The 20,429-nt window shown below is 58.5% G+C and overlaps 1 protein-coding gene across 2 annotated transcripts; it reads right to left on the bottom strand.

Moving 5' to 3' along the window:
- Nucleotides 1-1,532: 1,532 nt before the first annotated feature.
- Nucleotides 1,533-14,054, bottom strand: SH3BP1 (SH3 domain binding protein 1). 2 transcript variants are annotated; one of them, XM_082635004.1, is made up of 18 exons: nt 13,817-14,054; nt 12,618-12,660; nt 12,281-12,385; nt 11,062-11,138; nt 10,641-10,752; nt 10,473-10,549; nt 9,837-9,975; nt 9,196-9,264; nt 8,954-9,044; nt 8,383-8,528; nt 7,310-7,421; nt 6,860-6,941; nt 6,689-6,769; nt 6,059-6,175; nt 5,415-5,512; nt 4,915-5,080; nt 3,796-3,889; nt 1,533-1,732 (listed from the first exon to the last, which is right to left on the bottom strand). In XM_082635004.1, the coding sequence occupies exons 1-18, from the start codon at nt 13,873-13,875 to the stop codon at nt 1,595-1,597; spliced, it is 1,806 nt and encodes a 601-aa protein (XP_082491130.1). In that variant the 5' UTR covers nt 13,876-14,054; the 3' UTR covers nt 1,533-1,594. The 2 variants fall into 2 exon arrangements, with proteins under 2 accessions (XP_082491130.1, XP_082491129.1); XM_082635003.1 differs by lacking the exon at nt 1,533-1,732 and adding an exon at nt 1,770-2,390 and having other exon boundaries at nt 3,795-3,889.
- Between the last annotated feature and the right edge of the window lie 6,375 nt (nt 14,055-20,429).

Below are 20,429 nucleotides of genomic sequence, written 5' to 3'. Positions count from 1 at the left end.
GGATCTAGAGTGCAGACTCAGTAGTTGTGGCGTACAGGCTTAGTTGCTCCGCAGCATGTGGGATCTTCCTGGACCAGGGCTCAAACCCGTGTCCCCTGCGTTGACAGGCATTCTTAACCACTGCGCCACCAGGGAAGTCCAGTTCCATGACTTTTGAGAAACGTTTTTTTAAAAATACCGATGTGTGGCAGGATCCCAGAAATTCTAGTTTGTTTTGGGTGAGACCTGGCATTTCAAAATTTCTTTGCTTTTTTAATTACCCAGGGATTCTACTGTGAGGCCAGAGTGGAGAGGCACTGGGCTAGAGGCAGCCTGTCACCCGAGGACCTTGAGCGGGAAGGAGACAGAGCAGCAGTAGCCAGTTGCCCAAGGCAGTGATGGGACCCAGCTGCCTAGGTCCCCACTTGGGGAGGTATGTGTCACAATTCTGAGGTTGTCTGCCAACCTCTGAGAAGGTTCTGAAGACGTGTCTGAACCCCAGGAGCAACTGGAGCTTCAAAGACCTGGGAAAAGCCACACCCTGTCACTCAGGCTCTGAGGCTGATATTTTCTGTTCCTCAGTGCCCTGGGCATTTGCTCCTGGCCTTTGCATAGGTGGTCTTCTTTGCTTGGAATGTTCTTCCTTCTTCCCTTTTTTAGCTGGCCAGCTCCTGAAAGACTCCCCCTCAATATCACCTCCTCCAGGAAGCCTTCTTGACGTCCACCCTACACACATAAACACACACACACATGCACACACACCAGTCTGGGTTAACTGGCTTGCCCCTAAGTGGGCTAAGATGGGTTCCCAGTGCCATGACACTTGATTCTTTTTCTTTTTTTTGGCCTTGCCACGCAGCTTACGGAATCTCAGTTCTCCAACCAGGGATTGAACCTGTGCGCTTGGCAGTGAAAGCGTGGAGTCCTAACCACTGGACCATCAGGGAACCCCCATGACACTTGATTCTAATTGTCAGTTCTCCTGCCCGTCCGTTCCCAGGAGCTCCTAGGGCGAAGGGCTGAGTTGGGACCTAGCCCAGAGTCTGGCACAGAGCAGCCTCAGGGAATATTTGAGGACAGATCCATCCCTGCTCCACAGGGGAGGCTTCCCTGCCTTCTCCGGGAACAGAGACCACCACAGGTTGGGGGAAACAGCAACAGCAGTCATCACTTATAGGGCACTTCTGTGTGCAAGGGCGGTGCCTTGGTCTTAACAAGTGTGTCTCTTTTAATCCTCAAACCAACATTTCTGTGGTGGAAGTTGTTAAATGTTTTCACAGATGAAGGAAACTCCAAGAAGTTAAATAAATTTTAACAGATCCAGGCTCTGGAATCAGGCAGACCTGGGCCAGGTCCATGCCTCACTTGCCATGTGACCTTGGTCATTTTCTGAGCTTCAGTCTCCTCACCTGTAAGAGGTAATGGGATTTACTTCCCTGGAAGAGGATTAAATGGAAATCATGCATAGAAAAACACAATGTGTAGCACAAAGTAAGAGCTAAAAATGTTGGCTGTTATTATTTCAGACAGGAAAAAAGAAAGGAGGCAAAGAATAGGTAACTTTTTCCCCTTTATCAAAGTGGCTTCTTTATTTCAAGAACAGAAAATAAAACTATCATTTGGGCAGCTGCTCCAGTTTTGTCCAAAATAATTTATTTACCAGCCTTACAAAAAAATATGTTGGCAAGAGAAAAATAAAAGTCCTGTAGGAGCAAGCAAGCCTCTCCTTCCTTCCGGCGGCTCCCCTGGGACCCTGCCAGAGAGTGGGGAGTTGGCTGAGGGGCGCCCCCAAGCCCAGGGTGAATCCAAGAGTAAGAGGTCTGGAAGCGGAGGACTGTCCTGAGTCCTCTTGCCGTGGGGGCCGACCCAGCGGACACCGAGGCACTTGTAGGCAAAGGCTGGAGGCCCTCACCCCCTTGGGAGGGGCGAGGGCTGTGTCCTAGGAAGACAAGGTGGGGAGGAGGGGATGCTGAGGGCTGTCGGGGAGAAGCTGCTGGCTCAGTCAGTCTCTGAGGCGAGGCTCCTGGGCCGGGGCTGAGGGGGGATAACTGGGGGAGTGGGGGCCCTGCCTGCAGCCTCAGGGGCCCCTCCCTCCTCTGCGGCCGCCCCCAGGTCCACATCGGCAGGTGCGCTCAGAGAGACTGGGATGAGGGAGGCTGGCCCCGGGGAGGCCGGGCTGGGGGAGGCTGGTGGGGGCCGGCTCTGGCGCCGGGCAGGCTGGGGGGCAGTGGGGGGCAATGGGGGTGGCACCGTGGGGGCCCGGAGGCTGCTGCCAACCAGACGGCGGGGCAGAGCCCGGGGGGTCACAGGGCTGCCAGAGCCAGGGGGCGGGGGTGGGGCTGGAGGGGAGCCGCGGGTGCTGGAGACCTGGGGGGGTGGCATGGTGGGCCTGGCCGGCGCTGGGCGCTTGGCTGTGGAGGAAGGAGAGGGGCGGTTAGGCGTTTACACTGCCTGCGGCAAATCCCCAAGCTCGATGCCACCTTGGGATCTTTGAATCTGCTGTATCTGCCGTTCGCTCTTCCGGGAACAGTTTCCACGCTGGCTGCTCACCATTCGGGCCTCGGTCCACGTGTGTCCTCAGCTAGAGGGCCCCTCCCCCGCCCGGCCCCAGTTACTGGCATATTTTCCAGTCGTATTTTCTTCACGGGACTTCTTGCCCTCTGAAATGATCTTGTCAGTTTTAATTTTGCTCGATTATTGCTTGCCTCCCTGACTAGAATGTAAACTAAGCGAGGCCAGCTGATGTCCAGCTGGCTAGCACAGTGTAGGTGTTCAGTACAGAGTTGCTGAATAAAGAACTGCTGCCTGTTCCACCTGCCACCTGGGTCCTCCTCACCTCCTCTCAGAAGCCCACCAGAACTTCCCCACCCCAGCGCTCAGATCCCCCTGCACAGTCCAACCTCACAAGGCAGCCGAGGGGCTAGGTGGGGCAGGACATCTGGACCCTGGTCCTAGCTCTGTCTCCACCCACTGGAGGACCTGGGCAAATCACTTGCCCCCGGGAGCCTCAGTTTCTTCATCGGTGAGATAAGATGACAGCCTTGACCTCCCAGGGCTGACGTGAGGACCAGCGCAGGTGATGCTGTGACCGTCCTTTGACTTGTGCTCCAGTGAGCAAACATCCTGCTTGCACCCCATCCAGGAAAGGTGGCTAGAAGCCCCCTCCTGTAAGAAGATCCCTGTGCGACCTGCCAGCTCCTGCTGGCCCATCTACTCCCATCCAGGTGGAAAACTCTAGAGCCTCCTGGGCTGGGTGTCCCAAGTGTCCTAGTTACCCTGGCAGACTCTCCACCTGAACCCTTGGCCTTCTCACCTGCCTGGCTTTAGGCCACCTGAACAGGTGAATGCACCAAAGGGGCTCAGAAGGAGGCTACCAAACCACCACCACCGCCACCGCCCTCCTTCGCTGTCTTTCGAAGACCCCATCCTCCCTCTTCACTCTGTGATCCCTGGTCTTCTTGAGGGACTGAACTCCACCGCCCCCAACACTCAATCGCTGACCTTTATCGAGCATTTACTGTGTGCTGGGTATGGGCCAGGCAGCACCATTTAATTCTCCAAAAAGCCCTAAAAGGCAGGTGCAGTTACTGTCCCATTACACAGAGGAGGAAGCTGAGGCACAGACAGGTGAAGTCACCTGCCCAAGGTCACAGAGCTGGAATCTGAACCCAGAGTGTCCGGCAGCAAAGCTGGGCCCTTAGCCACCTGGATTCCTGGTCTCCCCTGGCTGTCTGAAAACATGGGACAGTCTGGGATTGCCCGCCCCCTTTCCCTGCCCACCCTCTGCCCCCCTTCTCCTCCCACAGCCAACTCACTCCTCCGAGCCATGTCCTCTGTTGGGGCGGCTGCCTCCAGGGAGCTCCTACTGACCTTGGGGGAGGCTGGTCTGGGGGGTGTCTCAGACTCTGCCCTGCGAGGGAAGGAGAGGGTCAGGGTCAGCCTTGGCCATCTCCCAGAGGACTCCTGGAATCCTGGGGAGATTCCCAGCCAACAGGCTGAGTTTGGGTCCTCCCAGGAGTTGCTCTCCACCACTTTGTGGCTGGGCCTGGGATCTGATAAGATTCTTCTGGCATGGGCCAGAGTTTGTATCCACTGAGCCCTGGCTGCTGCGTGACACTGCGACAGTGTCTGAGGTCCCTCATGTGACCAAGATGTGGGGTAGAAAGCAGGGCCTCCCCTGTATCTCAACTCTCAGCCTCCACGTGATCTTTACGGGATGTTCTGGCCACTAGAAGCCAGAGAATGGACGAGAAGCAGGGGAGGAGGCCAGGGCTCATTCCTGGCTCTGCTCCGTTGGCTACTCCCTGGGGAGGCCTTTCCTGAGCCCCCCCTTGCATGACTCCTGTTCCCTACTCGACCCCCCGACCCTGCTCTACTGTCCTTCGTAGCACGCATCACCGCCTGACATTACACTGTGCCTTCATCAGTGTTCTGGTTGATTCTGTCTCCCCACTCCCTGGAATGTGAGCTCTAAGGGCAGCATTTGTCTGTCTTGCTCATCTGAGGAAATTCATGGTTGGGGCCCCAGCAGTCTGTGATAACTGATCAATACCCGCTGGGTATGGAGGCAACATGGCACCATGTTAAACCTTCTGATTTAAAGGATCAAAGAGAAGACTGGAAGGTACAGAATTTACACATTCCAAAATGATCAGTTCCCTAGTTCCCTAAATCTCCAGGGTCTGAAACAGCACCTGGCACACAGTAGGTGCTCAGTAAAGAACCATATAACACAGAAGCGAACACATCAGAGGTTGAGAAGAATATGCCTCTGAGGTCTCTATCCTACCCACTCCAAACTGGGAAACCTGGTATTTGGGATGAAAATATAATAATTATATTTCCTAAAATGCTACTGGACACCCTGAGAGATGTTGTCTCAGGCTGGGCATCTCAAGGCCAGGACAGGGGCCATTCATACCCATCAGTCCTTACCTTTCCTTGAGAGCCACTGAGGCTGAGGCAGGGGCCGGAGCTGGAGCTGGTACAGTGGCCGGGGTGGGTGTGGCAATCGATGGAGTCTCCTCAGAAGCCGGCCTGTCGCTGACCTTGTCCTGGGGTGCAGGCGCTGAGAACAGGCCTGACACGTTGAAGTTGATATCTGCAGACAGAAGGGAGCAGATCTGAACTTAGAGAGCTTCCGCAGGCCTCCCCTCCTCAGCCGGTGTCGGGACCACTTTCCCTTTCTCTGGATGTTGTCTGGACCATGTTTCGCCTTCCCACTCCCAGGTGGGCCTCACAACAATCCCACGAAGCAGGCATCATCATGCCCATTTTACAGATGAGAAACTGAGGCGCAGAGTGGAGAAGACATTTCCTCCAGGCCTTGTGGTGAGTTTGCAGGGTTGCCAGGGACTGAAGCTGAGTCTGGAGGGCACCAAGCTGGGCAGATGAAGGCACAAAAAGGGACACGTTCACAAAGGCGGGAGCTTTACCTCCAGGGAAGAGGGTGTCTGCATTCTGTATCAGAGCCTCGACCATGCCCACCACCTGGATGGATGAGACGGAGGCTGCGTCCAGCTGGGCCAGGTCCCTGGGACAAAAAGAGAGTGAAAGTGAGTCATCATTTAGCAAAGTCTAGTGACCCCAACTCTCTGGCCCTCTGCTGGGCACTGGGGACACAAGGATCAGGTGAATAACAACCCCTCATATATCACAGCACTTTACAATTTACAAAACATTTCTCCGTTTATTATCTCATCTAACTCCCAAAGCAAAAATCCTCAATGTTTGTCTAGTTTCTCTCCAATTTACAAAAGAGGAAATGAAGGTCCAAAGTGACTTCCTAAGGCCCATCTCTGGAAGGTGGGGGGCGGGGGGGAGGTGCTAGAATCAGATCCCTGGGCTTCCAGCTCCCCGTAGCAGGCCACCAAGCACCCCATTACTGCCTTTACCCAGAATGCCTATCTCCAAAGCCCCATGGGATCCACGATCCCTTTGGCTGCTCCTCACAGCAGCCTTGACAATTGCAGCTGCTCAACCTACTCCAAGGATGGGGAAACTGAGGCCCAGGGGAAAAATAAGCAGCAGATGTTGGGGGGGGGGACTGCCACCTTCCCCTCAGTCTGTGGCCACTCACCCTTCTTTCTCAGGGGGCCACAGCAGGTTGGGCCCCAGGACAATGGCGATGTTGCTGGGTGTCATCTTGTTCACTTCCTGCTCCTCGGCCAGCAGTGCCAGGAACTTCATCAGGTACCTAGGGCGTGGGAGGGGGACTTGGACCAGGGGCGGGGCATCTTGGGCCATGAACACCCATGGATGCCCCCCAAGACCTGAGACTTCTCCAGCCTGGGATTGCCAACGAGTGGCAAAGACACCACACAGGACATTTAGGAAAATTTTTACTAGTTACGTTAGCTGACCTACTGAACACCACCTACGTGTCAGGCACTAAGTTGAGAACCTCGCAGCCACCCTACAGAGCAGGGACTGTCATGCTCCAAGTCTTCCACACGAGGGTGCTGGGGCACAGAGAGTTAGATTGCTAGCCTAGGACCACATAGTGGCAGAGGTGGGATTTAAAGCTGGGTGGTGTGGCTTCAAGGTTCAAGGTATGTGTTCAGTTTGATGTCTAGTATAAAAAAATACAGTTAATACATCAAAGTGGTATTTTCAGAAATATTGCTTAGGACAAGGACACCAGCCCACGGCCCTGAAGTGGCAGCTGGGCCTTGGCTTGGGGAGGCCTGGGTGTGGGCTGGGGGCTCACCTGAGGTTGCTGAGGTTCTCACGGGGCAGCCGGCTGCACACCTCCTGGAGGGCCTCCAGCCGGGCTCCTGGCTCCTTCAGGCTGTGGACGGGGGAGAGACCTGGTGAGCCTGCCCTGGGTGGCCCCTCTGCAGCCTCATCCTCCCCAGCACCCGCCCCTCCCCATCCTCACCTGGCTGCCCTCATCCAGTCGTCATAGAGGTCAAAGGTCATCAGGGGTTCCGGCAGCTCTCGCAGGTAGGACTTGAGGGCACCTGGAGCGGTGGTGGGGGCTCAGATGCAGCCCTCCAAGCCCCCAACTTTACCCCCAGTCCTCAGCTCTCCCCATGTCAGGAACTTTTACCTCTTGTTCACACTAACGTGTCTAGGTCTGATCATTTCTTTGGGCCACGGGCCCTTTTGAGAAAATGATGAAGCCTAGTGATCTTGTCCACAGAAAAACATACACCCGTTTCAGGGGGCTCACCATGGACCTCAACGTTAAGGACGCCTATGTCTCCTCAGATGTCTTCTTGGCAGATTATCAGGCCTTAAGCCAAACTATCATGGGATCATTTCACGCAGCTTCAGGGAAGGGATTTGGGGGGAAGGCTCTCTACCCAGGGCTCCTCAGAGCAGGTACCTGCCACAGCGTGGGGGTCAGAGCAGAACTCCTGCAGGCTGCAGGGGTCCGACGCCATTGTCTGCTTGAGGCGCTTCAGCACCGAGGCCCCGGCGGCCAGACGGAAGAGGCCCTGAGGTGCGAGAGGGGGCAGGTGGGGATCACGGAGGGGTGGGCGGGGCAGGACACCCCGGTTGGGAGGCCCTGGCCCACTCATGGCCTGGAGTAGGCCTCGGGGGCCCCACTGGGCTGGGGGGCAGAGTGAACACCACCGTATTCGTGGTTCCTCTCGACTCTTAAGGTTTAAGATTCTGAGCAAAACGGGAAGTCTAGGGGCTTCCCTGGTGGCGCAGTGGTTGGGAGTCTGCCTGCCGATGCAGGGGACACAGGTTCGTGCCCCGGTCCGGGAAGATCCCACATGCCGCGGAGCGGCTGGGCCCGTGAGCCATGGCTGCTGAGCCTGCGCGTCCGGAGCCTGTGCTCCGCAATGGGAGACCCCCCAACAGTGAGAGGCCCACGTACCACAAAAAAAAAAAAGGGAAGTCTGGGAGGAGCTCAGAAAAGTCATGGGGAGACAGGAGTCTGGTTAGGAGTGAAAGGGAGACAGGAGGCCCAGCAGGACTGTCCTGAAGCCTAGGTCTGTCTTTGGGTGTGGTCCACTTCCTAAGGGTCTGTCCTTAGGAAGCAGCCGATAGACTAGCACGACCGAGGTGCAAAGGACGGATGGGGGCAGCGTGTGGCTGTGACTCAGGTGGAGTCTCCGGCTTCACTGCCGCCTTCTCACCTGCTGGGCACATCTACCCATTGGCCTCTGCCTCCCCCTTGCAAAATGGAGCCAATGAGGGCTCCCTCCAAGGGTTATTGGGATAATCCACTGGAACAAGGAGCACAAAGGGCTGATGGCACAGTGCCCGGCCCACGTGAGCATCGTTAAGTGGGAGGCGGTGTCAGTTCAGTAGCAGGAGGCCATGCCTCCTGCCAGCACCTGTACGCTAACGGTGAGATTACAGGTCCCAGCGCGGGCAGCGTGTGGGAGGTGTGGGACCGAGTGAGGGCCCTGGTGCTCCTTCCCCACCCACCCCAGTGAGCCCCACCTCTTCCTTCATGCCCTCAGAAAGCAGCATCATGACGCAGGCCTCGATGGGCAGGGCGATGTCCCGGCCCAGCTCTCGCAGGTGGGTTCCCAGAGGCACCCCATACACCCTGGAGAAGGGGGCGGCCATCATCGAGGGGGAGGGGTCTGCAGGGATGAGACAGATGAGCGGCCCAGGGTCCTCCCACCTCTGAGCACCCAGGTCAGGGCAGACAGGAGCAACCCCCAGACGTTCTCAAGGGGCTACCACCTCCCTCCTGACCACCCATGCCACACATCCTGAAATCATCCAACACATCTCTTGAATCCGCCCACCTCCACTGCCCCCACCCCAGTCCGGGACACCATTCCCTCCCTTCTGCCTCCTAGCAGGGTTCCAGTCCTGCCCCTTCGTTCCATTCTCCACGCAGCAGCCAGAGCAATCTCTTCATCACAAATCTAATTGAGCGCTCCCCTGCTCAGAACTCATCCCTGGCTCCCTGCTGCCTTTCGTGATGGAGTGCAAGCTTCTTAATGTGCCCCAAGCAGGGTGGGGGTCAGGGGTGGGGGTCGGGGCCTGCCTGTGTCCCCACCTGTTTGGCTGTGGTTCTCCCTCAGCTCAGCCAGGGCCGTGTCCAGTGAGCTCAGAGACTTGCGATGGTAATCGGCCTGAATCTCCATGAGCTATGGGGACAAGGGGGCACCCCCGGGGGGAAGTGAGGGAAGCTGAGCCTCCCCCAGGGGCCACAAACGCAGACCCCTCCCTCCCACCATCTCGCAGGGGGTCTCAGTGGCCCCTGAGCTCCGGGTGGCAGGAGCCCGGTCTTGGACTCACGTGGATAAAGTAGTTGGCATAGGTGTCCTCCTTGGTGGCAAAGTGGTACAGATCGGCCAAGTACTCGTCCTTGGGGACAGAGAGGGGAGGGCTTATACCAGCGAGGCTGGGGCCCAGCGGGGAAGCTTGGAGGGGATAGCGACTTGCCCAAGCTGTACGGGGAGGGTCACAACCAGCTCTCCTCTCTCTGCTTACGGTTTGTTCCTGGGGCCAGCCCGCAGGGACCCCTTTGAACTCCTGAGGGGCTTTTACAGCTTCTAGTCCTCTTCTCTGTGTCCCTATATCCTCAGCACAGTGCCTTGTGTTACTCACCCCTCATTTGTTCACCCACCCTTCATTCATTCATTCATTCATTCATTCACTCACTTAGCAAACGCACTGAGACTCTGGTGAACAGGCGTCTCTCCCTCCCAGGTGTTATGCGTATGGTATAGACAGAAGTGGCTACAAGGTGATGGTTAAGTACACAGACCTTGGAGCCTGACAGCCTGGGTTCAAATCCCGACTCTGCTGCTTCCTAGCTATGTGGCCTGGGGCAAGTCACGTCACCTATCTGAGCCTCAGTTTTGTCACCTGAGAAATGGGGACAGCACCCACTCGTGCCACCACCACACATCCAGGAAGCCCCAAGCGCCCCTCACCTTGCACTGCTCCACCTTCCTCTTCAGCTCCTCCTCCTCCTCCTTCAGCATCTCCACCTTGTTGGCTGTGGTGGTGTAACTGCCCGGGCCGCCACCCAGGCCCTGGCCACTGCCTGAGTTCTTAGCTGCCTGACTGAGCCTGAGGATGATCCCAAGGTGGGGTGGTTACGTCCCCATCGCATGTCCAGAGCCAAGGGCCCCTCCATAGGCCTGACCACATAGGATTCCGGAATTTATAGATGCAAATCCCAGAGCTGAACTGGCCTTGGGGCTCTGCCCACCCTGGGCAGAGTGCTCTGGTGCACCCCCTTGTGGTGGGCTTGGTGATCAGGGCCACGCACCTCCAGAGTGGAGGGTGGGGCCCCTCCCGCCAACCAGGGATCTTGGAGGTTTATGGCTATCCCGGGCTTTTGAGTACTCCAGCTGGCACAAGCACATGCACATACGCGCACAGAGGCACCCTCACATGCACTGTCCCCATATGTCTTCCTAAGGACCAGGCGTGTGTACAAGGACACACACTGTACTCAGTGGGCCCTGCAGCGTCCTCCTAGTGGGGGAAGGGCCTCGAAGCTCTGTGGCCACATCCATAGGCTGAAGTAGGCGTGAACCTCACCTAAAGGCTGTGGCTCCCACCTGCTTTTGAGTGTGTTCCAGTCAGACACCAGCTTCTGCAGGCTCTTCTTGTGCTTGAGGATGGCTGGCAGCTCCTCCTGGGGGCGGGCACAGGAAGGGTTCAGCGGGCTGCGGAGGTGGGAGCTGGAGGCTGGGGAAGCTGGGGGCAGAGGGAGGGGGCAGGGTCACCTCACTCAGCCTGTTGAGCGGCTGCAGGACGTCCCGCTCCAGGGTCATCTCAAACTCGGCCAGGATGCGGGCAAGCTGGTTCTGAATGGCACAGCTCATCTCCAAGGCCTTCCTGTGGACACAGCACTCAGTGGGCCCGGGCTCCCACAGCCCCTCACCCCGCTCTGGAGAGATTGGGCAGGGGGGCCTCCTGCCTCCCCATCACCCCCTGTCTCTTCTATCTCTCCTTCGTCTTCACTGAGCCCAACGCCCTCGCAGGCCTGGCCGCCCTCACTGACCTGGACACTGTTCCCAGCCCAGACACTCTTCCCAGCCTGGTCATCCTTCCACCGCGGATGCCCTCCCTGACTGGGACCCTCTCCTGACCCAGATACCTCCTTGGCATCTCCAGGTGAGGGCCAAGGTCCCTGTCCGTGCTCACCCCATGCTGGAATCGGGGTCCAGCTCCTTGAAGCTCTCGGCCATCGTGGTGGACAGAGCCATGAGGGGAAGCTTCTTCTGCAGGGAAGGGCAGGGTCGGCTGTGAGCGTGAGCGCATGTGCTCACCCACTGGGTTGCTTCCACGCCCCTGCCTGAGCACATGGCGAGTCTCCTGGGGGCAGAATCCCCACCAAGGCCCTGGGCGTGGACAGGGGAGGCGGGAACCCAGGAGGGCCACGGACACAGGTGAGAGTAGAAGCAGGATGATGACAAGGCACGGTGGAGGTGACAGCTCCCCGTAACCATGTACAGAGCCCCCACCCATCTGAGGTCCCCCTACCCCCTCCCAGAAGCCACTTGATTGGGCAGGAAGGAGTGATGGACCAAGTCCCATCACTGAATGGAAAACTAAAAACAGAGGGCATGGGGCTTGCCCCAGTTCACAGTTAGAGGGAGGGTGGAGGAGCCAGGAACACAACCTAGAGTGGGCCCTCTCCCCTGCTGCAGGGCACCTGTGGCTGACCTAGCCCCTGCGGAGCTCAAAACCCTCCACGGTTCCCTATTGCTCTGGCCACACGGAATTGTTGCCCAGTTACAAGTTTGCCCCCCACATTCCTACCTAGCATTGTAGAGAGCACCAGCTTAGGTCAGGGAGACCAGAGTTCGAATCTCAGTTTTGCTACTTACTAGCTGTGTGACCTTGAGTGGATCACTTTACCTCTCTGTCTCCGTTTCCTCCTCGGTACACAGTGCTAATAAGGGCAGCCTCCTCCTAAGGTTGTTTTCAGCATTAAGTGAGGCAATGCATGGAGATATCCTAGTAACAGACTAGCAGTAATCAGTCCATAAATACTGGCTGCTGGTTAACACCAGTGAGTAACACTCAAAATCCAGCTCAAATGCCACTTCTTTCAGGAAGCCCTCACAGACTGCCCAGTTGTGAGCACCTGCTCTGGGTGCTGATTGGACAGAGAGGTTCAGGTGCTGTCAGAGGCCTGGCTTTGGCTCAGAAGATTGGTGCAGGCGGGCGGTGTCAAGAAGGGGATGGGGAAGAAATAGGACATCATGAGTGGGGTGCCGGAGGAGCCTTGGGACAGGGCAGTCTCCACTCCCTTGGTGCCAGAGACTCAGACTAGTGGGGAGACCCCAGCCCCGACCTCGCTGCTCCACTGGACAGAGGTGTCCTGCCCAGGGCCCTCCTCCCTGGGACCCCCACTCACCACCCGCTTGTCCATGTCCGCCCCGCTCTGGCCCTGCAGACAGGCCTGCAGCCGTTTGTGGACATTGTGGGCTGCTCGCTTGGCCGGCTCCAGTCGCTGCTCCACCTGGGAGGGGGTCCACGGGTTATGGATCGTGGGGGTCTGTTGTCCCCCACGCCCCACTGTCCTGCTCTCCCCCAGAGCAGGAACTACCTTTCTCTTCCCTCCTCCTGGGGACCCCACTGCCAACAGCGTGGTAATGACTCAACTCGGGCCCCCAACTGGCATCCGTGCCTGGCCCTCTGCTGACAGCCTGCATGGGCCTGCCCTGCCACCCGCTGCCGGCCCAGGCACATACCTGCTGCAGGTCCTCCCCCAGGAACTCGGCAGTCTCCGGAGTGCTGCAGGGGGAGACAGCTTCTGCTGAGCTGGCCCAGGTTAGGAAACCCCCACCTCCTCCTGCCCCCCCACTGCAAACAGGGCACCTGAACCCCAGATGCTTCCAGTGCCCCTCCCAGTCAGGCCGCCCTGGGTGGCCCGCCTGCCTCATCCCAGTCAGAACACATTCCATGGGGGCGGGAGTAGGATACCAGGCTTTTTCCTCCTCCACCCAGGGCTGTGTCCCGAGAGAGTGGGCGGACGAAACCGAAGTAGGGACTGGGGGCGCCTCTCTCTTCTGCTGACCTGGGGAGAGGAGGCCTGGGCTGCCCCAAGAACAGGAAGTGTGCGAGCTCAGACTCCTGGGCTGTTGGTTACAAAGGACTCTGGACTGTGGTGGTGGGCAGGTCCTGGGCCCCTGCCCGGGGACACGTGGGGACACTGAGGCTCAGAGCAAGGTGGCCGGCCTGCCCACGCTCATATAGGCATCTGCGCCAGTGTGTGACTACAGCAGGTCTGTGGACACCCAGTCCCCTCCCCTGAGCCCAGAGAATGAGAAACTCCCAGCGCAGGGGGAAGAGGAGAGAAGACAGGCACTGGGAGCTCCCCACATTTCCGCCCTCCACACCACCAGCTCAGGGGCTGTGGTGGGAATGTGGGGGTGTTTCCACCTGAGGCTGAGAGAAGCAGAAGCAAGACAGAGAAGCAAGGATGCCTCTGGGCTGGAGGGCGGCGGGAAGTGGCGCAGGGCAGGGCAGGGGCGGCCCCTCCTCCCATCGCTGCCAGGACCCTATCTCTGCTGCTCCCCCAAGGTCTGGGGCCCTGACCGTCCCTCCCCCGCAGGCAACCAGAGATGGTTAACAGTCCCCCCTTGTACAGAGGGGACAAGTGAGGCCAGGGAGGACCGTCCACTCAGGGGCTCATGGAGACAGAGAAGACCCAGCATCCTTGATCCTCCACCCACCCTCCAATCAGGGGTAGGGGTGCCCCTTCCCCCAAAGGCCAGCGCCTGCCCCTCCTGCTCTGGCTGGGAGAGGGGGTGGCATTCAGAGGGGAGGAAAAGAGGTGGCCAGTCAGAAGGTGGCCGTCCAGCTGTCCTCAGTCTCCCCCCGACCTCCCACCTCCTCTAGGGTCCTGCCGGCTGAGAATGGGACTGGAAGGGAAGGGGTTGACACTCACCGTCCCAAGCTGCCCGTGTGGGCCAGCTGCCGCATGCGATGCAGCTGCCTCTTCATCATCTTGGGGGCAGGCTGGGGGCCGCGGGGTCACGGTGGGGGTCGAGGGCCCGGCAGCCCCCGGCCCAGCCTGCCTCTGCCCGCGGCGCCTCTCTCGCCCCGGGTGGGTGGGCGGCGCTCTCCGCTTCCTGGGCCAGCCGCGCTCCGCTGCAGCTCACTCTCTCCTCCCCCGCTGGCGACTCCGCCCCCGGCCCCCAGGTCACTCCTCTCTCCAAGTTTGTTTTCTCGCTCTTTCGCGTCTTCCGGGCCCCCCAATGGCGCCCCACCACGGTCCCGGCGAGTGTGGGTCCGACGGCCGCCTGGAGATCCACAGGTTGTGCGCGCGGCCCCTCCTCCCCGCTCCTCCCCGCCCAGCCCCGGTGGCGGGAAGCAGGTAAGCCCGTTCCTGCCACCGCGCCTGCCCGGCTTCCTGGGTTCCTGCCCCACCCGCCGGCCTGCAAGCCCTGGGTATAAATAACCTTGGCACCCTCTTAAAGGGAAAACAGCCTTCCATGTTTAGGAGGCAGAGGCCAAGGACAGGCCCATCTAGGCCTCCCAAAGGATGCTGTCCTAGACTCCCTTCCGGAAGGACCTCCTGGTCACCTTGAGCTAAAGGTCAACCCCTGCTCCCCTGCTGGAAGATGGGCTGGAGGCTTTGGCTTCCTGGGGCCACGCTGCTGCAGTGTGCCCTTGGACAACTCCCTGGAACTCTGGACTCACTGTCTCTAATGGCCTGTGGGTCAGCTGTCCTGACCCTGCCCACCTGGAAGAGTGGATAAGACACTCCTGCCTGCTCCTCCAGCACCCATGCTTCTGCTCCCATCGCCCTTTTCACAGGGGTCCCCACCACCCTCCAGCCACAGCGAAACCTCCCAGAGCAGTTCCCTGACACCCTGCCGTCTTCCAGCCCCAGCCACGAGTTTCCTCTGTCTGTGAAATCCCTTCGCTGGGCAGACTTCCTCAGTCCCTGCCCTAACTTCTTGTAAGGCAAGGACGTGGATACTGCTCTGACCTCCCCAAACTCAGTACCGTAGTAGTTATTTCTTCAGCTCTCCACCCAAAACACACTGGGACATACAGTAGATGCTCCATAACTGCCAGTTAATACAAGATGAGGGCCTTTGGCAAACAGTAGGCTCTTCTTACTCTGAACCCCTGCACCCCTTGGGCATCAGGAGCTCCGGGGGGTGGGGGGAGAGGGAGGGGCCTGGGGTAGGGTCCTAGCACACCTACTGCACTTTGCCTTGTTGGAGTTTCAGTTCAGTTTGAGGGTTATTTGAGCACCTGCTGTGTGTGGATGGGCAGACTGGGCACTTCTGAGGGCAGGACCTCCACCTCAGACCCCTCAGTGTGCCCCGGGCCCAACATGGGGCCTGGCACACAGTGGACACGTGCTGGACACTGGCCACCCCTCCAACTCTCCAAAGGGAGAGCCAGGCAGACCCTGGTGGGGTGGGGAGGGGCTGCGAAGGGAACCTGAGTGTGGAATCCTGGCCGGAAGTTGAGAGGCTCCTGGATCAAACGCTTAGGCCAAGATGAGGGGATTGATCCCAGGCTAGGTTTCCTCGCCCACTTCCCCTTCTCCCAGCTGGAAGGCCCCTGGAGGGGATTCTGGGGAGGGCAGGGCTTGAGGAATGCCTCGATGGAGGGAGACATCAGAGTCCAGTATAGACTTGGATTCTGTTTTTTATTTTTTTTTTGGCTGTGTTGGGTCTTAGTTGCTGCGTGTGGGTTTTCTCTAGGTGCGGTAAGCGGGGGCTACTCTTCCTCGTGGTGCGTGGGCTTCTCATTGCGGTGGCTTCTCTTGTTGCGGAGCGCGGGCTCTAGGCTCACGGGCTCAGTAGTTGCAGTGTGCGGGCTTAGTTGCTCCGCAGCATGTGGGATCTTCCTGGACCAGGGATCGAACCTGCGTCCCCTGCACTGACAGGCGGATTCTTAACCACTGCGCCACCAGGGAATTCCCGACTTGGCTTCTTAAAATGTGGGGCTGCGCTTTGCAATGCCTGGGTTCTAGTCCTGGCCTCTCCACCTCCCTCACTGGACAGATCCCAGAACTTGGTGGTGACTCAGTTTCCCCTGTCTCTGCAGTGGGCACAACCTACTGCGTGTAGAATTAGGAAACTGAAGACTCCCAAGGCAGCAACTTGACACCAGGTGCCACTGTCCTGCCGTCTGGGAAATCTCCAGGCTACATGGTGTCCCCATCCTCTTCCAGCCCTGCCTCTGGCCCAGACCACACTGGTCTGGGCTTGTCCACTTCCCCAGCTGTTCGAAAGGTCCTTGAGGGCAAGGCCTGGCTTCTACCCCTGTCCCTCCTAGTCTTGCCCAGGCCTGAGCCCCCAGCTGCAGCCTGGGGAGGGGTCAATCTATGTGGGCTGTAGCAGCAGCTGCTGTGGAAACAACTGAGCCATATAATCAGGCCACCTGAGCTCTGGGCCTCCCATCTGGGCTCCAGACTCCCCTCCGGCCAGACCCAAGAGCCTTTGCAGGAAGGGCACCTGGCTCCTCCATGTCCAGCCTGGATGGGGCTGCTGTACCTTTTAGCTGGGTAAGGGGTATGTTTTAGGGTATATTTAAGCTCAAGCACACTCAGATGTTGAATCGTGAAAAGGCTGGAAGCCCTGAAGTTTGGATCATTGGCTGTTCTTTCGAAGGATGTTATCATCAGAGACTTCTGGACTCAGAGGTTTCAATCAGTGAATATTGAGATCATAGTTTTAGAACTGCAGATGCGGAAGGGGACCTCAGAGGTCACCAGCCAACCCCTTCTCTAATGACTTGCTGTGTCTCCTCCTGAGGAGGGCCTGGGCCTTGTCTGGCTTAGGCTGAATTCAGGGGCCTAGCAATATGCCATAGTCACAGGAGCTCAATAAACACAGCCGACTTGAATGGCAAGTGAAGACATCACATCGATGGACGTTTATTTCCAACCCAAGAGACAGAGCTTACTGGTGTGGATGGAGCTGGCTGGCTGGGCTCAGCCTCTCACCAGCTGGGTGACCTGGGGCGAGGTAGTTCACCTTTCTGAGCCTGTGTCCTCCTCGGCAGCTTGAGAATGATAGCATCTACCTGATAGGTTGTGAGGGTTAAATAAATTAATTTGTAAAATACTTAGGACAGTGCCTGGCCCCGCTTATTATTCAGCCTGCAAAGTCAGTAATGGAAAGACCCTTTAACCCCCATTCCTGCCTCAGTTGCCCCCAAATGTGTCCTGCAGCCTGGGGTCGATGGCACTTATTGTCATGTACTTCAGCACATCCTCCAGTGAGGTTAGTATCATGTGGTTTTATTTATTTATTTTTAAATTAATTAATTAATTTTTGGCTGTGTTGGGTCTTCGTTGCTGCACGCGGGCTTTCTCTAGTTGGGGTGAGTGGGGGCTACTCTTTGTGGCAGTGCACGGGCCTCTCATGGCGGTGGCTTCTCTTGTTGCAGAGCACAGGCTCTAGGCGTGCCGGCTTCAGTAGTTGTGGCACATGGGCTCAGTAGTTGTGGCACACGGACTCAGTAGTTGTGGCACACGGGCTTAGTTGCTCTGTAGCATGTGGGATCTTCCCGGACCAGGGCTCGAACCCGTGTGCCCTGCATTGGCAGGCGGATTCTTAACCGCTGCGCCACGAGGGAAGCCCTCGTGTGGTTTTCTAGGTGAGCAGACCCAGGCTCCTGGCCCAGGTCCCTAGCCGGCTAAGTGGTAGAGGCCAAGTTAGAAAGATCTGACAGGCTCCAGACCATCCATGTGCTCTCCTGCTGTACCAGATAGCACTGCCTGAAGACTCTAGAAATGCTGGTCCCTGCCCGCCTCCCCGCCCCCCACCTTAATCCCTGCGGCTGCTTCGGGGGGCCCAGAGGCTTCAGTGCAGATTGTCTGCCAAAACCCACAATGGTCTGAGAAACGTCCGCTGCTGAAGCTCCAGCAGGATGTGGGTAGGGAGGCCAGTGGCCGGCGCTGAGGCGGTGGTAGCAGGGGTCAGCTGTGGGGCCGCAGGACTGAGCAGGAACATCCCACTTCAGACACTTGAGAAATTGTTTGTGGCCGTATCACTGCTGCCCTCCAAGGGGAGGCTTCTGCCCAGAGCAGCTAGGCGTGTGTTGTCACTTCTGGGGCTCCGAAAACTTCCTTGCCTCCTCCTCCAGACAAAAGGACTTACCAGGGAACCCGGGGTGGGGCTGAGGCACGGGGACTCCACCGCAATCCTGATAGCCCCAGAGGGCATGTGCCCTTAACCCTGGCCCCAGAGGACAGCAGCTGATGGGGGTGGGGGTGAGGGTGGGTGCAGGCGCAATGTGCAGTCAGGGTGGTCACCTCACAGGACTGCTGGTCACATCTGGGCCCTAACATATGCCCTCAGGCACTTTATAAGCTCCCTGATCCTTGGTTTCCCATTTTCACGGGGCAGCGTGCTGCCGGCCTAGAGCGGCGCTGGGCTAGGGCCGGCTCCCCTCTTATCTGCCTTGCTGAGCCGGTGTCCCCACCAGGAGGCCCGCGGAGAATGGGGGCAGGGGCATCAAGGGGACTGCAGAGACAGGCTCCCAAGGCGAGCGGTGGCTTCTGTTTCTCTTGGCTGCTATGAACAGACGAGCCCAGTGTGCTGTGGTTATTTAAAAAAAAAAAAAAAAAAAGCTGCTCAAATAGAAGTGGAAGTGTGCCTTCAAGGCCTGGGAAGTCCCACTGCTCCTGGCGTGGGCGGGGGTGGGGCTGACCCTTGCAGAGACAGAGAACACTCCTGCGTGTACCCCCTTCCAGCCTGAGGTCTCCAGGGGCTCTGGACCTGTGTCTGGATTGACACGCAGTATTTGGGGGATGACTCCTCCAGGTGGTGAAGGCAAAGGGTCCCCTCCTCTGATCAGACACCCCCTCTAGCCCCTCAGACAGATGCGGGCTCCTGCGGCAGCTCCCGTGTGCATCTCCCTCCCAGCTCTCGGTGGTCACGCTCCTGGCTCAAGGGTCCCGTGCCAGGCTGTGAGCTCTGAGGACAGGGCTGTGCCTGGCACAGGTGCTGCTCAAGAGGTACTTGCAGGACAGACAGGCAGACAGCTGGATGGGTGGCCTAGGAACAGGGAAAGGTGGTCAGAAAGACTGAAGGGATCTCCCTGTCCCTGTGACATCTGGGTCACTCCAAGCCGACTGGGGGACCCTTTTGCCCAAGGACTCTTCAGAAGGCCTCTGAGGGGCCTTACAGCTCACTGGGTACCCCCCCCCCACCTTTTCAAACAAGGAACCTAAAGGCCAGAGAAGGAAGCACCTTGTTCAAAGTCTCACGGCAAGCCAGAGACCCCACTGGAAGAGGCCTAGGCTCCCAGCCGGCAGCCACAGGCTCACCAACCTGTAGAGTGCGAGCTCCTGAGGGTGCTTCTGGGGCCCCAGGGGGACGCCACAGGGAATAGGGTTTTGTTTCATTTAAAGGAAGAAGCTTCCAACAAGAGATTATCTTTCGGAGACATCACAAGGGTTTAGGCAGAGTCCTGCCTGGCAGGCAGGGAGGGGAACAGGAAGGAGGCCACGTGGCTGAGAGGTCAGGGTGTCTGGGGGCCTGGATGCAGGATGGTGGTCACACTGTGGGGGCAGTGGGGAACTGGATATGCTGGCTCTGAGGCCTGCTCCCTCTCCCGTGCCCTCGACAGCACGGCCCACGTCGAGAAGCTCTTGCCCTGCACTTCCAAGGGTCGGCCTGGCACAGAGAAGGGCCCTCATTTGCAGAACTGAAAAGAGCACACAGGCTAGGCTGGCCTCCAGCACTTCTCAATAGTATCTATGTAAAGGTGTTCAGCGCCCAAGTTCACACTGCGGAAAACTAGATTAGACAAAGGGAAATTGACGTCTTAAATGCAGAACTTCCATCTGCTAGAAGAGAAAGGGCGGGCAGCCTTCCCCAGATGTCTGTGAGCAGGAACCCTCCCTGGCAGAGCGCAGAGGGCACAGAGGGTGGGCTCCCCACCACAGAGCAAGCCCTGGACTAGCTCTTTCTGGCTCTGCTCTGTGCTGGTTGGCTCCCTCAGCTGCTAGCCTCTAAGCCACTCCCCAGGCCTGGACCCCAGCCTCCCAGTTAGAGAAACACTGATAACCCAGTGGGGACGTGCTCCTGCCGGGAGTGGCAGGGCCACCCCCCCACACCCCGCCCCGTGCAGGGTCCGTGGGCCTCTCCGGAAACAAGCTGCAGCTGGCACCCTGCTCCCTAGGAGTAGCCTCTGGGGAGAGGGAGCAGCTGAGGCACGGGCCTCGGGTGGTGCTGCACCGCAGCTGTGTTTTGAGGGCTGAGTGCAGCAAGAGGAAGTTGTGAGTGGCCAGGGGCCTCCCCCTCAGCGTCTGCAGCAGCTGGGGCTCCTGGCAGGTCCGAGCAGCCGCTCGCTTCCAGCTGGGACGGCTCTGGGCCCACCACAGCCCTGGGTCCTCTCTGGTGACTCAGCAGTGGCCACAGGCCCCTGAGCTGGGCCTCTTCCGGTACAGGGACTGGGAGTGGTGAGAAGAGGAACCGCGGCCTGATCTCCAAGGAGAGGCAGAGAGGTCTGCGGGGCAGCCCTGGGATCCTCCCACTCTTGGACCCCTCCTGACTCCCTCTACCTCAGAAGGACCACGAGAG

Source organism: Mesoplodon mirus, assembly GCF_964341445.2.
Source record: "Mesoplodon mirus genome assembly, chromosome: 11".
Taxonomy (NCBI): Eukaryota; Metazoa; Chordata; class Mammalia; order Artiodactyla; family Ziphiidae; genus Mesoplodon; species Mesoplodon mirus.
This window is presented reverse-complemented; position numbering and strand designations above follow the sequence as displayed.

What these genes read in the sequence shown, in the direction of transcription:
- SH3BP1 (XM_082635003.1), bottom strand. Translation starts at nt 13,875, where the DNA reads ATGATGAAGAGGCAGCTGCATCGCATGCGGCAGCTGGCCCACACGGGC. An exon ending in ATGCCAACTACTTTATCCAC is followed by an intron (nt 9,045 to 9,195) that starts GTGAGTCCAAGA and finishes TTGTCCCCATAG; the next exon opens with CTCATGGAGATTCAGGCCGA. An exon ending in GAGAACCTCAGCAACCTCAG is followed by an intron (nt 6,176 to 6,688) that starts GTGAGCCCCCAG and finishes CCCACGCCCTAG; the next exon opens with GTACCTGATGAAGTTCCTGG.